The 15,153-nt window shown below is 36.2% G+C and overlaps 1 protein-coding gene and 1 long non-coding RNA gene across 3 annotated transcripts; both read right to left on the bottom strand.

Annotated features, from left to right (window-relative positions):
- Nucleotides 1-953: 953 nt before the first annotated feature.
- LOC142519396 (uncharacterized) lies at nt 954-2,574 on the bottom strand. Its single transcript, XR_012813762.1, has 2 exons — nt 2,530-2,574; nt 954-2,277 (listed from the first exon to the last, which is right to left on the bottom strand). It is a non-coding gene; the product is annotated as an uncharacterized LOC142519396 (long non-coding RNA).
- Nucleotides 2,575-3,831: 1,257 nt separating this feature from the next.
- Nucleotides 3,832-13,696, bottom strand: LOC142517659 (DNA damage-binding protein 1-like). Of its 2 annotated transcripts, none has more exons than XM_075620019.1 (19): nt 13,454-13,696; nt 13,103-13,151; nt 12,701-12,760; nt 12,454-12,545; nt 12,066-12,117; nt 11,899-11,961; nt 11,740-11,789; nt 10,590-10,665; nt 9,961-10,170; nt 9,768-9,874; nt 9,559-9,667; nt 8,484-8,684; nt 8,177-8,392; nt 7,993-8,103; nt 7,444-7,719; nt 6,615-6,889; nt 5,648-5,999; nt 4,980-5,264; nt 3,832-4,626 (listed from the first exon to the last, which is right to left on the bottom strand). In XM_075620019.1, exons 1-19 carry the CDS (start codon nt 13,555-13,557, stop codon nt 4,045-4,047), a joined length of 3,270 nt encoding a protein of 1,089 aa, XP_075476134.1. In that variant the 5' UTR covers nt 13,558-13,696; the 3' UTR covers nt 3,832-4,044. The 2 variants fall into 2 exon arrangements, with proteins under 2 accessions (XP_075476134.1, XP_075476135.1); XM_075620020.1 differs by having other exon boundaries at nt 12,066-12,158; nt 13,454-13,575.
- Between the last annotated feature and the right edge of the window lie 1,457 nt (nt 13,697-15,153).

Here is a 15,153-nt window from a genome sequence, read left to right on the forward strand (position 1 = left end):
AAATAACATCACTATAATCATCTCTTCTTTGTTAAAATCATACACTAGTCAGTGATCTTCAATTTCTATATGATTTAACAATTTATCGGATTTATTCCAAAAATCGACGAATTTCAAACATCACCAAAACTATTAAATTTATACCTCAAATCGAAGACCTCGTGTCAACGATCCCAGAATTGATGTCGGTTCATCGATTGGATAAACCGATAAGTCGCAAGACCGAAAAAAAAAATCGAAAATCTTCTTTCTTTCTTTTATTTTCTCTTTCTCTCTTCTGTAACTTTCTGAAAGTTACGTTGATAACTTTCAATTTATCTTTTTTTTTTCTTTTTTTTATTTTTTTTATATATATTTTTTAATTTTAATATTATATTATATTAATAAAATAATATAATATAATATAATATATATTATTTATCATTTTAACATCGATATATCCCTTTTGACCAGTCAAACGATCCAATTTTCCAAAACTCAAAACATGAAACTTTTATATCTTTGAGTTTTCTACGTTATATCCAAATCTCAAATCATTTGGACTTCATATGACCAAGATATGTCATATTTTATTCTTAAAAATTAATTCATTATTTTTCAACTTATTTACGAAAATGCCATCAAAATAAATTGAATATTTTTCAACTTATTTACAAAAATGTCATCAATGCTATTTTATTTTCGGGGTCTCACATAAAATCCCAATATTCTTCAAACTTGAAAAAATAAGAAATGCAATAGTCTCTCATATGGATGACTAAACAAAGAACAAAAACATAAACTTACTCAACATATACATCCTCCTCTTTGGATGCTAAGCCATTACACTTCTGGGTTGTTCCCCAATGCATTCTATAAAATGTATTGTGTTCCAACACTGGCTGATGACTCCAATCACCTCTAAGTCGAGGATTCAGATGCAAAATCTTTGGAGGATCCTCCCCATCCATAGCCTTCAATCCATGCAGTTCAACCATGAACTACGGAACCATAACCAGTGCTTCATCAGGCCTCAATTTGGCAAGCTGTGGGACATACTCTTGATGGGCATTGTGCGAAGTTCCAATAACTGTGATAGAAGAACCTGTAGCAAGACCGCATGATAGGAACATAACAAGATTTTTTTTGTCAATTTTTTTCCATCCATTAAAACCCATGAAGGACATGTTTCAGGCTTCCCTTCAAGTACCGTGCCCATTATAATCTCTTCGTCCTCATATTAATCTACTTTTTCCCAAGCCTTCAACAACAAAGTCCAAGCCTCAACCACCATTCTTTCCAAAAGATTCAGGTTAACGGAACTATTCATTCGTATCAAATTTTGAGCAGTTATTCGACCATATAGTGGCTGCATTGGCTTTGTCAGTAGGCGATCATCTTCCTTATCTTGTGAGACTCTCTCAGCCGGAGCTTACATGAGGATCTTGATTTTGATTATTTTGTAATATTCAGAGAAGCCCATCAGAGAACATGTATATCGATTGTGATTTATTCAATTCTACATCCTTGTCATCCACTTTGGACAATCCAACAAAACCCCCATCAAAATCATTACTGCTAAAAACTGCAGCACTCTTAAAAAATCGAGGAAACTTAAGGAAAATAAGAATTAAATATAATGCAGTTGTCACCCATAAAGGTATGATAGTTTGAACATCCTTGAATTAGGAGACTCACATTTAAACCTCTGCATCCTCATAGTCCAAACAAACAAATAAAATGCCTAAGTATAAGCTAAATCTCTCTCCGATCCATTTAAAAAAAAACAATGCTGCGATAACTACAGAAAAAGAGGAGGGGCATCAAAATCCACATATTTCTTAAAATTTTCAGTTCAAGAGAACCCATCAACAACCACGCCAATCAATTCATGATTATATCTTGAGCAAAAATGACAAAACTAGCAAAGTATGAACGCTAAAAAATGCACAACCAAAATCAGGTACAAAAACAACTCACGACATCTGAACCCACAAGCGTAGAGATCACATTTGATGAAGAAATAAACGCGAATCTACAGACAGATTGCATATCTCTGACATTCAACATTTTCCAACAGAATTTGCTGGACATGGGTTGCTACACCCATCAATCGTCCCGCCAATAAAAAGCACAAAATCCAACTTGCCAACAGCAATTCAGCAGAAAATTTAAAACAAAATCCACGAAATCGCAGTAGATCGATGCTGAAAGCAACCTGGAGGAATCAAAAAACCTTAAAATTCATGTTTATTTTAATAATTTCGAGAAAGAAACTCCAAAGAAACCCCTCCATAACTGCACATCAATCTTCCCGTCATCACAAGAACTACATCGCACATATAAATATATTTATTTCACGAAAACCCCTCCCGGAGATTAATTTCTTATCTGTCATCTTTGATCAAATCTTGGAACGGAAAGAATATCCTTAGAACACAGTGGAATAAGAAATAAGCAACATATTTTCAAACGAAATAAACAAGAAACACTCTCTGCAGCGAGATTTAAAGGGGAAAAAAAAAGAATCAAGACAATCAAGAAACATACATGAACGGAAAACGATTATTGGTTGATATCGTCTTTCTGAATATCGATAAGATTGACATGTCTCACAGTAAAGATTCGTGAGACCGTCTCACAAAAAATGTACTATATAAAGAAATATCATTTTTTTGGCAAATGAAGCTGCATGTCAGTAATAATAAAAAATAAAAATATATTACGGAAATCATTGTCTTATTCTTAGGCTGCGTTTGGTTTGGAGGATAGGATAATGAAATGATTAAGAGAGAAATGATAAAAAGAATGATTGAAGTAGAAATATAATATATAATGATAAAATAATATTATGTTTTGTATGATGGATAAGAATGTGATAATTAATAATTTTTTGATGAATTGACAAAATTGTCCTTATATTTGTGTGTCGGCGGGGGGCGGCGGGGGTGGTCGGCCGGAAGCGATGGCGGTGGTAGGCCGGAAGTGGCGGCGGCGGTCGGCCGGAGGTGGTGGCGATCGGCCGGAAGTGGCGGCGGCGGTCGGCCAGAGAAGGCGGCGGCGGTCGGCGGTGGTGTGCGGTCGGCCGGCGGCAGGGGTTGGCGGTGGGCGGTCTGTGGAAGGAAGTGGTGGTGAGTTTGGATTTAAGAGAATGGTAAAATTGGAAAAATAGGATGGATTAAAAGTGAGATAAATAGTCCTAAGGGATGAGGATGTATTATTTTAACCTACCTAATATAACCTAATCATTTATAGGAGGGATTGAGTTGGTTAAATAAAAATCGTACCAAACGCTTGATTAGGTGGGTTATAATCATAAACCCACCTAATCCCATGAACCAAACACATCCTTAATTTATAATATATTTTGACCATTACTTTAATAAATAAAAATCATTGGTACGAGTAAAATCGAGAATATTGAATTGACTCGAAAATCGTTATAATCCAAATAATCTATAAATATCTCTTTTTCCAAACCAATATAGGTCAACTTGAATCTGAATTTTTGCATTTTATTCACCTTCTACTTGGTTAATAGTTTGAATCCATTGGCTTTTTTTCTGTTCTCTTTTGTAAAAAAAATATTTAATTTATATTTGGAGCACCTTTAATTTCCTTAATTTATTGACACTAGCAGTCGATTCAAGGTTTATATCGCTTGGTTAAGGAGTTGGAATTTACCAACACCACGATAAAATAATTTAATCCCACATTTTGTAGCAACTTCTAACATTGAATTGATTACCGCGGGGCGCCCTGTGAAAAGTAAACTTGATCGAAGAATGTTGCCATCATATTATAAGTTTCTGACACCAACTTCACGGCTCACGGCTCACATTGTGTCAATCATATTCCGAATAATATTTTTTGTAAGATTCAAAAAGCTAATGCAAAAACAGGAGTTTTGTTACTTACAGTATAATAATTAATTATACAGGAGGCTGGAAAAAACAGGCTAGGTCGTGTAGGTTTCGGGACTCTAAAGAAGCCGGAAGGAAAAGAGTTAATGGGCACACATTAACCATACAGAAGTTTGATCCGGATAAAACTGAAGAAATGAAGTTAGTGTAACCTAGTCAATTCTTCAACGCTCTTCACTAGTTCCTCCACTGGAATACCCATTGCTTTTGAAATCTCCTCCATCCGATTCCGACCAAGATCAAGGAACGACTCAATTAGATCTCCGTCCAAAAAGTTTTTAGAATCGACAGTCTTCTTCTCGTTGTAGAATGACCTCCATTGCTCATGACCAAATCCTCCCACACCTTTGATCACTTTCCTCAGGTGCATCTGCAACTTCTCCAGGAAGACACATTGATCATGAGGGAGGGACGCGATGACCCCAATGACTCCATTGACGGTTCCAAAAATGACAGTCGGAATCTGGCCAATGTCGGAATCTGGCAATCGCATGACGAGAGAACCATGACGAAACCGATTTACAAATTCACCTAGGTGGTATTCACCAACAACCTCAAGGCGTCCCCGCTCCTCGTCGGTGGCTCCTTCACTGTTTTTGCGGACAGTGAAGAGATTAAAATTATTTTCAGCGCCGAGGTATATTTCATCATCTAGAATCTCGACTGCTGACATCCAGTTTGCATTGTAGTCACGGGCTCGCTCCTCAATAGCGCCCTCCTCATGCTGAATACAGAGATCGGAGAATTTGATGCAAATTAGAATCAAATTGACAGGGATTTTAATCACAATGTGTTTGTAGAGGTTGATGGCTAAGTAGAAGGAAATACAAATAAAATGGTTGAAGAAAGTGATAGAGAGTTCAAAATTGTTATTAACATCGTAAACTATCAAGGGGATTACAAACATTAAAAATTTCTAGAGGATTTCTAAAAAAAATCTAGAGGAACTCATAATGGGGATCATGAGGTTGAAAAAAGATGCCATAAAGACAAGGTTGAATAGAATCTAGATGCAGCAAGATAGAAAATATAAATCCTGAAAGAAGATATACATTCCTTGAGATTGCAAATATTTACCTTGTAAAGCAGCAGAGAAATTGATTTCATCAGGTCACCTACAACAATAAAATCTCCTCTGGTTTGTACATAAAGAGCAAGTATGTGTCCATGATGTCCACATTCAGATTGCAACTCACGAGAACCATCACCACGAAGCATCCACTTGTACAACTGAATCTTCTGATTAATGGCAGCTAGAAGCTTCCCATTGAAGGCATTAAGAGAGTAAACAGCCCCTTTAGTTTCTTTTTCAGCAATTAGCTGAAGTTTTCCATCTTCTACAGCAAAAACAAGTATGCGGCCCTGCAGTCATTTCATATAGAAATAGAAACAAAAGAGGGAAAAGTTGAGAATGATTTTGTTAATCACCATGAGTACGAGTTTTCAAAAACGCTGGAGAACGCTGCTTTGATTGTCTACAAATGTGATGGTGTACATTCCAAAAATATATATACATGGGAGGTGCTATTTGTTTACGATAGAGAAGTAAAAAACTTGTTCGTGAGCTACACTTAATGGGACAGTGTTAATGAAATCTAGTGAACACGGTAGAAGCATTTCACCACCACTCACCTTCCAGTAAAACCAACCAGAATCCTAAATAAATGATTAAATGAAAGGAACAAGGGCAGAACCTACACACTGATGCTCAGCAGAAAAGCATACAGATAATATTTGCATCTTACTTTCGTAGGTTCATTTTCTTCTGGCATGACATATGCAGTGCCGACACAGTAATATACATTACTGTCATCAGAAAATGAGCAGCTAAGAATGGAGCAACCACATTCAAACTGATCAAGTTGATAAGTTGAAATGAAATCAAAAGTCTGGTCATCCAACAAACGGATGAAGTGAACTTCAAAGTCTTCTGCACTTGACTGGTTATGCCTTAAACTGCATATTGCAAAGGTACGAGTCTGTTCCTGATGGCATATTCGTCGTGCATGCTCCCTAAGTGGAATAGAGCGTATGTGAAGCTTTTGAATGTCGTCAATGGTGCCAATTGTGAGTTCCCCTTCTTTAGCAATTGCAAGGCTGTAAACACAAGTAGATTTTTTCTCATTGTTAACTTCACTTAATGGATGTCAATTGCATGTGTACACATCCACAAAAAATAATCCTATAGTCTCCACCCTCAAATCAATTCACTTGGAAAAAATCTCATTATCTCATGAGTGGGACTAGTTATCACTTGTCAAGAAAATTCTAAATATCCTCAGTCATGAAATTGAAGGAAGGCACATACCACTCACTTGACAAATTCACAATTCATTTATTTAAGTGAATACGGGCAAGCATGGGCCTTTAGCTCAGCTATCAAGACTAGGTTAGAATCTCTCTTTCTCACTATACCACCCCCTCACTCCATATGGTGAAGAAAAGGATGTGGACTAGTAATACTAACTCTACAAAAGCACATGTAAAAACTTTCTCCCCACTTGATCAGAAGGAATAAATAATAGCTCTGCAAAGAATTAAATGTTGTAATTGGTCTATAAACATAAACACATATTCAGGTCTCCAACACATGAAGACCAACAATCACCCCGGTAGCCACCCAAAAAAATGCAGGCTAGATGATTTCAGTTTATAACTCAGAATTTAATCAAGGTTTCTCAAACAATAATACAAAACTAGGGTAATATTTACCTGTCGGGGAAAGCAGCAGAGTTGAAGGGGCACATTAGACTAACTTCTTTTAGATTTACATTACTGTAAAGCAATTTCTTGTTACTGCTGTAAATGACAGTCGGTCTATCAGAAGCAGCAAAAACATGTGTGGTATTCTTTGATGAGAAAGTCCGAAGCGTAATGGGTTGCGTCCCAAGAGACACTTTTTTCCTGTCAGTCAGCTCCCCAGTACTAGTGTTTAACACAAAATTCAAGTGATGTCCATCCCCAAGAGCACATAACAAGTAAGACATCTGAAATTACAATGCATCCAACAGTGTGATTTTAGCCCAAGTTGACATGCTATTAGCTTGATATTTAAAAAACACTCATTCCTTGCAAGCACAGATTTGAGTCTGGGCTTAATTAACTAAAACTTTGACTAAGAACTTGAGTAAACTTTTACAGAAAGCGGCAGAAGCGATTGAATTTTGATTCATAACTTCTACAATAATTACATATTCAAAAGAAAAAATGAAGAATGATAAGATTATTAGACAGCCCTCACAATGGAATAGCCTCTCTCTTGCTTCTAACAAAAGAAGAACAAAATTCTTGAACCACCTTGCCTAAAACATTCTTATAAATAAATTTCTCATCCGTACGTCACAGGAATTAAACCCTAAAATATCCACAGAAAGGTCAACTTTTATCCCAAAATCATAAAAGCAAAGGACATCCAGTTCATTCTGGAGTACCAACTGAATATCAATATCCTAAATGCCTTAAATTCTAAAAGAATTAATGCACAAAAAAGACTATATGCCCACATAAAAACAAAGTTGACAAAACTAAGAACCAAACTCACCCCTTCAAAAGTACATAATAATACAGAACGAGGAATTATCTCCCCTCCCAAAGGTTCTTTTGTAACCAGGTTCAAATCGGGAAGTGAAAATATCCGGACACTTATATCTGTCCACATACCCACTACTGCTAGGTGACTATAATTTGGATCATCACCAATTGGATTTATATCCAGGCATGAGATGTCATACTCTAACTGACTGTGATTTATTTCTGTCAACACTCCATCACCAATTTCCAAGTAGATCAAATGGCCACCACCAAGAGCCAGTAAAACCTGTGACAGGCAAATGTCAAATAAGTTAAAAACTAATCAACCAAACCATACCAGCCAATATCACAATAGAAGTGCTTCAGGAGACTGCATCAATTAAGAGCGGAATCGTAGTGAAAACCCAGGTACATGTTTCAAAAAACTTTACTTTTCCAGTTAGCAAGCGATCCAGCTAACCATAATTACTACACACAATTAATTTTGACACATGTTTTATATCAGTTTTCAGAGACATTCGCTGCAAATTGATACTAAAACTGAAGCATTCGAGCTTACCTGAGTGGTATTGGCCGTGGCAACATTGATTGAGTGCCCTGCTGGAGCAAACCATTCATGTCGGAGTTCTCTAGAGGTAGAACTGACCAATCTGACTGAGATTGAAGTAGCCTGCACAGTTCATAAATTAATTCATATACGATGAAAGGCCAACAAATGGTTTTGCATGCTATGATGAGCTTGCCTGCACAATCTGATCATATATAGCATCATGACAAAATAAAGTCTGGGAATTTGAATAAAAGCCTTCTATCTCAGTTTCCTCCAATTCATCCTCAATGTTCATTGCCAATATACGTGTCTCACTGATGAAGCTAACAACCAAAAAAGTATCAAATGTATCATCAGTAGCTGAACGTAATGACCACATCCCTTTGATTCCTTGAAGCTCTACAGATGCCTGTGAATGGCAATAATTCCAGAATGCAATGAGAAAGTAAAGATTCAAATAATTCTAAACAAAATAAAATATTAAAATGTACAAGTAATACCTGCTCATTTATTCCAATTCCATTACGTACGATCCGAAGAGAACCATCTTTGTAAGCTCCTGAGCAAGTTACAACCTGACCTTGACCTTGCCTCTCTAAGTCAACCACGCAAAAGTCGACAATAGGCCCCAAATTGACATACTTTTCGAGAACTTCAACATAAGAACCTTTTGCATCCGGGTGAAGATTAAGCTTTATGAGCTGGATCATGAATCAAGACATGGAAACAAGGAAATTTTCATGGAATGACCAATTATCACAGATAACAAACCTATAAAAGAAGTCAAGAGAATTGATAAATGATAAAACGGGAAAATCATTAATTGAAACCAGAATTTAGGCAACACGAATTTCGATCTTGATTATCTTCATACCTAGTCACGCATGAAATATAAAATGACTTTATGAAGATGCACTACAAACTTCCCATGAGACTGGAGTTTCTTTCAGCAAGTATTTCAAAGTAAAACTTTCAATTTGCTTGCATACTATATGCACAAAACAATCTCCACGACATACAATAAAGTTCATATCACACTACCAAAAACACAACACCATAGCATGATAATATCTACCATAATTCAAATTTCAAAATACATCAAACAATCAAACTAAATCCTCTCTCTCCATGCATAATGATTGATAATGAAAATGGAAAGAAACGCCTTCATTCTATGAAATTGCACGGCAGATCAGCAGAATAAGGGCAATAATGTTGCGGAAAAAAAACCCACACAAATGAAAGAAAATAAAGATTGGGAAATATATACTTGCTAAGAATCACCAAAGCAATGTTGTGGAAAGATGGAATCACTTCACTAATACATAAAGCACAAGACAACACCCTCCAACATCAAGAGAAACATAATGAACTTGATAAGGGAATATCACTGCAACAGTCATCAATCGGATATGAAAATTCTGTGTTCCTGAGTTCTAAAGACCAAGGACCATAGTGTTATACATGTCATATACTATCACAACTACAATACAATACATACAATATTACAACTAAAATCCAACTTATATGGAGATAAAAGATTGAGAAGATCGAAAGGAGAAATTGTATGCATACCTGTGAATCTCCATAACTTGAGCCAACAAAAACAACTGCATTATCAAGATAGGAAATTGATGATGCAACAGATGTCTCACCCAGGAGCTCAATTTTGAGTCCTGTTACTCTGGAAGATTAGAAATGGAAAGACAATCAAGACAGTGTCGATATATTTGCCAAAAAACCAACATCACTTACTGAAATAATAGAACAGAAAATAAACTCACTTTTCCTTTTCATGGGTTATGACAAGTAAGTGCAGAAGTCCATTGTGATCCCCTAGTAAGTAGCGGGAACCGTCGGTGTCAACTCTCCCATAAGACCTTGTGATCGACTTCAAAGAGACAACATAAACATGAAACAAAGATAATGATAAAAATGGTTTAACATAGAGTAAAGCAACACATCTATGTAACCTACAGGTGTAATTGGGATTGCTTTGAAAGCTGAGGCACTGCAATACACAATTGTTTCTTCACCAATAATTAGAACACCACAGAGAGGAGGTGGCACTGGAATTAACAAATCTGCTCCGTTATCAAGATTATTCTGAGACCATGGCCCCTCAACAAAATCTTTGTCCTTCAGAGTCACCTCATATGTTTTCACATGACGGGCATCCTTGTTATCCTGTAAATCAAGGTGGCGATACGTGGTAATCAAATTATGCTGAAAGAACTCTAGAACATGATTCAAATTGAAACCAAATCAACAAGAAAGGGAACATGTGTCATAGACAATTGGTGGATCCAAAAGAGTACATCATATTTTTTTTAAAATCTCAAAAACACTAATTAAAGACACTACAATAGGTCAAGAGTTTGTGATATCGTCAATAGATAACATCCACCAATGAATGATTAGCAAAACATGAAAGGGAAATTTACATTACGAAGCAATGACTGAGAACTGAAGATTCAATTCTCCAAAAACCAAAAAATGGCCCCAAGCAACTTAAATGAATGAAGCAAATAGCTTCATCAACTTATGACGAAGATCAAGATCACATAAAAAACTCAAGGTTATATTTATAAAAAGTAAATCAAAACCTGGTAAAGTACAACAATGGTTGGCTTGGCGCATCCATACAAAAATTTGATATCCAAAACCTGAAGTTCCTCAAGCCTGAAGAAACAGCCAGAGTATTGTTAGCAAGCATTCTAGAGGGGAAAAACAAACCAAAGCATTTCAGAATAATTAGATCAACATTGCTATTCAATGCTTACAATGGGGCAGAAAAATTATAGCTTCACTTGGAAAAAATCCAGCTTCACTTGGAAAAAATCCCTAAATTGTCGAGCTTTCAATTTTTGGAATGGAATAGGATCAAAATCAAACATTATTTCATGGTATTTACATGAGATTTCTCTTTAAGAAAACCCCCGAGAGGGCTTAGTTGATCTATGATTTATGTTTTATCTTTCTTTTCCTTTTCGTTTGTTTCGAGAAATCTATCGATCAATTCTGATTCCTTTTTTTCCTCTTCGTTCAAAAGGTTTTTTCTTATCCTAGCTACAACAAGGATGGGACTCTAAATAGCAGGCATTAGTGCTTACTTGCGGTCGCCTATACATTAACTTTCTCTAAAATTACAAAAACAAATTGAAAATCTGCAGCATTGGAACTTAGCAGAAAATCTGCAGCATCGGAACTTAGCAGAAGTGGAGATTGCTAATTGAGTTTGCAATACCAAAAATAAATCACTTTTCACAATGAATCATTCTCTGGTAAAACATGCAAGGCTTTGGGGTGCCTTTTGGTGGTCATAGACAAGTAGTGGCATCTTTTTTGGAATATATGATCAGGAAATCCAATAGGAATATAGTTCAACTAGCTCGAACATAAATTTCAGAAAGAGACAATAAGATGTGGATATAAGAACCTCAATATTTAGAATCAGTAAATTGACAAAAACTTCGAACTTGATCACGCAGGTATCATCTATCTTAATTTAATTTTTTTTATTTATGTTTATTTTTGAAAAAAAAAGCTGCAATGTATGGAATTAGCAACTGGGTATCAACAATACATAGGCAAGAAGTCAAGGTTAGCTGATCAGAGAAATGAAAAATAAATAGGTATACACAGCAGCCACATCATATAGCTTTTTAAAAATAACAGACACCAACTTTACTTTCAGGAAAGTGACTTGCTACTGTTCACATTCGGAGAAAAACAGAAAAGAAACAGAGAATTTACCTAATATTGAATGCTTCTTTGAGCTGGCCTTTGTTATCAAATGGAATGACCTAAAATTATTAAAAAAAAATCCCCACATAATCTAATGAGAGCATGTGGAAGAAAAAAGTGAAACGTCGATGGGAATCAATCTGAAAATGTATAAAATGCTTAGATTACTTTGAACAAGCCGTCATAGAGATGAAGTCCAATCAATCTGCAATCTGGATCAATTACGCCAATCTACCAGGAAAGAAAATCCACAAAGTCATAAACAGTAAATTTGTAAAATAAAAAAAAAGAATCACTATCCCAATGTGAAAATTTCCAGAGAATTACTAAGTAACCTGCCCATTATCAGTAGGACGACCTATTCGATCTGAAACATCTCCCATTGCTCTGTTTAATAATGGATGCCCCACCAACAAAGCAGCAAACTCCTTTTAGTAAAAATGGATGACGAATTGATAATTACACCAAAATTCAAAGTAATGACACTGACAAAACCTAAAAGAAAATATTAATCCTGTGGCCACACGTGGATTGTCTATAAAATGACTTCAGGTCAATGCATTTGTTCAGGGGGAAAGAAACTCATAATAGTCATGAAACCTCAGTGAAAAGCCAGTACGTGTCTATTGTCAAATTCAAGGAGTATGTATAAATACAAGCAAGCAATAAACAATATTTCAAAAAGATTAATCATCCAGTGCTTAAAAACTCAAGCTGTAACACCTTGTAATAACCTCTGCAGCCTCGGGCTCCCATTGTAAAACGCAGAATTTATATCTTTCTGTAGCGATGAAAAGGAGATCTTGAGTCTCTCCCTGCCAGTTTATCATGAAGTAAGATGTAAGCCTTTTTAATACTATTTGGTAAGAAATATAATCAGACTAAGTCTGATCTCAATTCTCAAGACAAGGATTTCTTCAAACTGATTGTCAAACAAACCAAACATTTATGTTTCAATTTGAATACTCACATGAGGGCGGAAAAGCTCAAGGGTCGCAATTCTTCCATATATTGGAACGTCCAACATAGGCTGTAAAAATATAAATATTAAGAGGTTATGATTTCCTAGGACCTCAATCATTAACAGTTCGAGCTTAAATGATTCCATAAGCCAAAAAAGGATGGGAATATTGCACTATAAATTTACAGGGTTCTCATCAGAGAGGAAAAAAGAAACTAGAATAAATTGTACACTCTAACAGATCCCCTCTTCTCTCGTGACAAGAGCTGCTCACCATCTAAGTTATATTCCCAGGCTTACCACCCCTTGTCAACTTCAACTATCCACATTCACAATCTCACGAAAATAACAACAAAAGGGTAAGCATACTACATTCTCGATTTTAAAAAAAAGGTAACTCGATTTATGTACCTGTAGACCTTGAGGAGTAAGTAAATGGATCTCTATTCGAGTGCATTTCCTGCAAGTGGATACCATGAAAGCAGAATGCATTTCATACATGTACACACACCATAAAAAGAATTACGTAATATAGAAAAAACTAGAGATACGTAAAATCTTAATTCTGTTCTGGTATCATAAATTGCCCTAACAAACAAAACAATACAAAAATATAATATACAGAATTAACTTCCATACCGCCACAGAAATCCATGAAAGTTAACATAATCATTAAATTAAGATGGAGAGTACAAGTGAAAGATGGAGCAGTGCATGAGTTTGCACGCTTTTTTGTGCGTGTGGACGATTGAGAATACTCACGCAACAATGAGATTGAGTTCATGAGGAGCAGTAAAATTGCCAACGCATGAATGAGTAACGTTCGTCGGTTTGTGAGCCGTCACCACGTAATTCCAAACACTCATCTTTACACGGAGTTCTCTATCTCAAGCCCTAGAGAACAAAGCAGAGTGTGCTTCAGTCGAATTACTCGTGGCACATTGCTGTGCATTTTTATCAAACGGCGTCGTTGAGTTAACCGGGAGAGGGCCGGGAGGCGGAGAAGGGCGATTGGTTAGCTTTACATCCATAAGTAGATAGATAAACAATGGGCCTATCTTATTGGGCTTCGATCTAGTCTAGTCAAGGAAGTGTGAAAGATAGTCATGTGAAGTAGGAAAGTATGGCCTCCTTTGACAAGAATAGCATAAGGCCCATATAATCAACAGGCCCAATGTTTTATATACACCACACACAACACACTCAATTCAATGGAGTTTGGGTTAGACTGTGTCAAGCCTCTCTCTCGTCTTCCATTTCCCGTATCCGCTCGCATGGTTCCAAGTTCCAACTTTCAAAATTCTAAACAACAAGATTCAGGAGTGCCCCGAGCATCAGTAATTCATTTCCCACCAGCTGTACATTGATTTCTCGAATTCTTTGGTTGAAACTTTTTTTGTTTCTTTGTAAAGTTGCCAGTCCCTTCTGAATTTCTTTTCAATTTTTGGGGCTTCTTCCCAGTTCCCACCAAGCCAAGGAAAGAAAACATGTCGCCGCTAAGACTAGTGCCAATGTCAAAAAAAAAAAAAAAAAAAAAACTTTGTCGCTTTCAATTTCTGTTTAATTAGGAGCAGACAAAAACTGAGTAGGCTTGAGCATAGCACGAGAGATCAACTACTTAGAATGAGCTGCGATCTGTTTTCTATTACGTTCGTTCTACTTTGAGCGACAGATCGCCTCTTTGAGGAGATGGGATTCCACGAATATGGTCCACCACTTGAAGCTGAGTCTCAATTTTTTGCTCGCCAGTATTTCTTCTCTCAACGTTCGGATTCCTTGCGTTTTTATTTTAAATCCTTATATTTCCATTTCTGTTTATGATTTGGTTCTAGTCACTGTATTGGAGCCCACGTAGATAAGTTTTTCTCGTGAGGTTTATTCGAGACATACGCTCTTCTTCCACTTGCTTTAATCATTCGGTTGCAAGTGTTCATTTTAAATCACTTTGAACTGTTGTTTATTGAATAACTTCTTGGTGACTGCTTTACGAGATGCTCTTTATCTCATGGATTACAGTTAAGAGGATAGTGGAAACTGGATCTCATTGCAGTACCGTTAAAGTTCTAAAGCTACATCTTGGTACTGATGATATTAATGTGTTACATTTGTCAAGAAGATGTAACATAAACCATTTTGCCATGTGAACAAACAATCATCCAATGGCAAGCCTTGAGCCCTTTAGTTTAGTCGAAGCTTAAGTTCTTTGCTTTGGGTAGATGATATGTTTGTGCAGCATGAGGTGAGATAGGATGAGCTAACGATAACCTGAATATTGAGCTAAAGATTTTTTTTGAAAGAAACATGTGGCTAGACTGGGATTGAAATTGACCCCTACTACAATATAAATAACAAAAAGAATATACACAAGAGAAGACAGAACAACAAGAATTAGTGCTTCCTAACAAAGGAAAAACCAGTTATATCTAGGCTAGTTTTAAAAGAGAACGAATATCTGATTGAGG

Source organism: Primulina tabacum, chromosome 11, assembly GCF_025594145.1.
Source record: "Primulina tabacum isolate GXHZ01 chromosome 11, ASM2559414v2, whole genome shotgun sequence".
NCBI classification, from domain to species: Eukaryota; Viridiplantae; Streptophyta; class Magnoliopsida; order Lamiales; family Gesneriaceae; genus Primulina; species Primulina tabacum.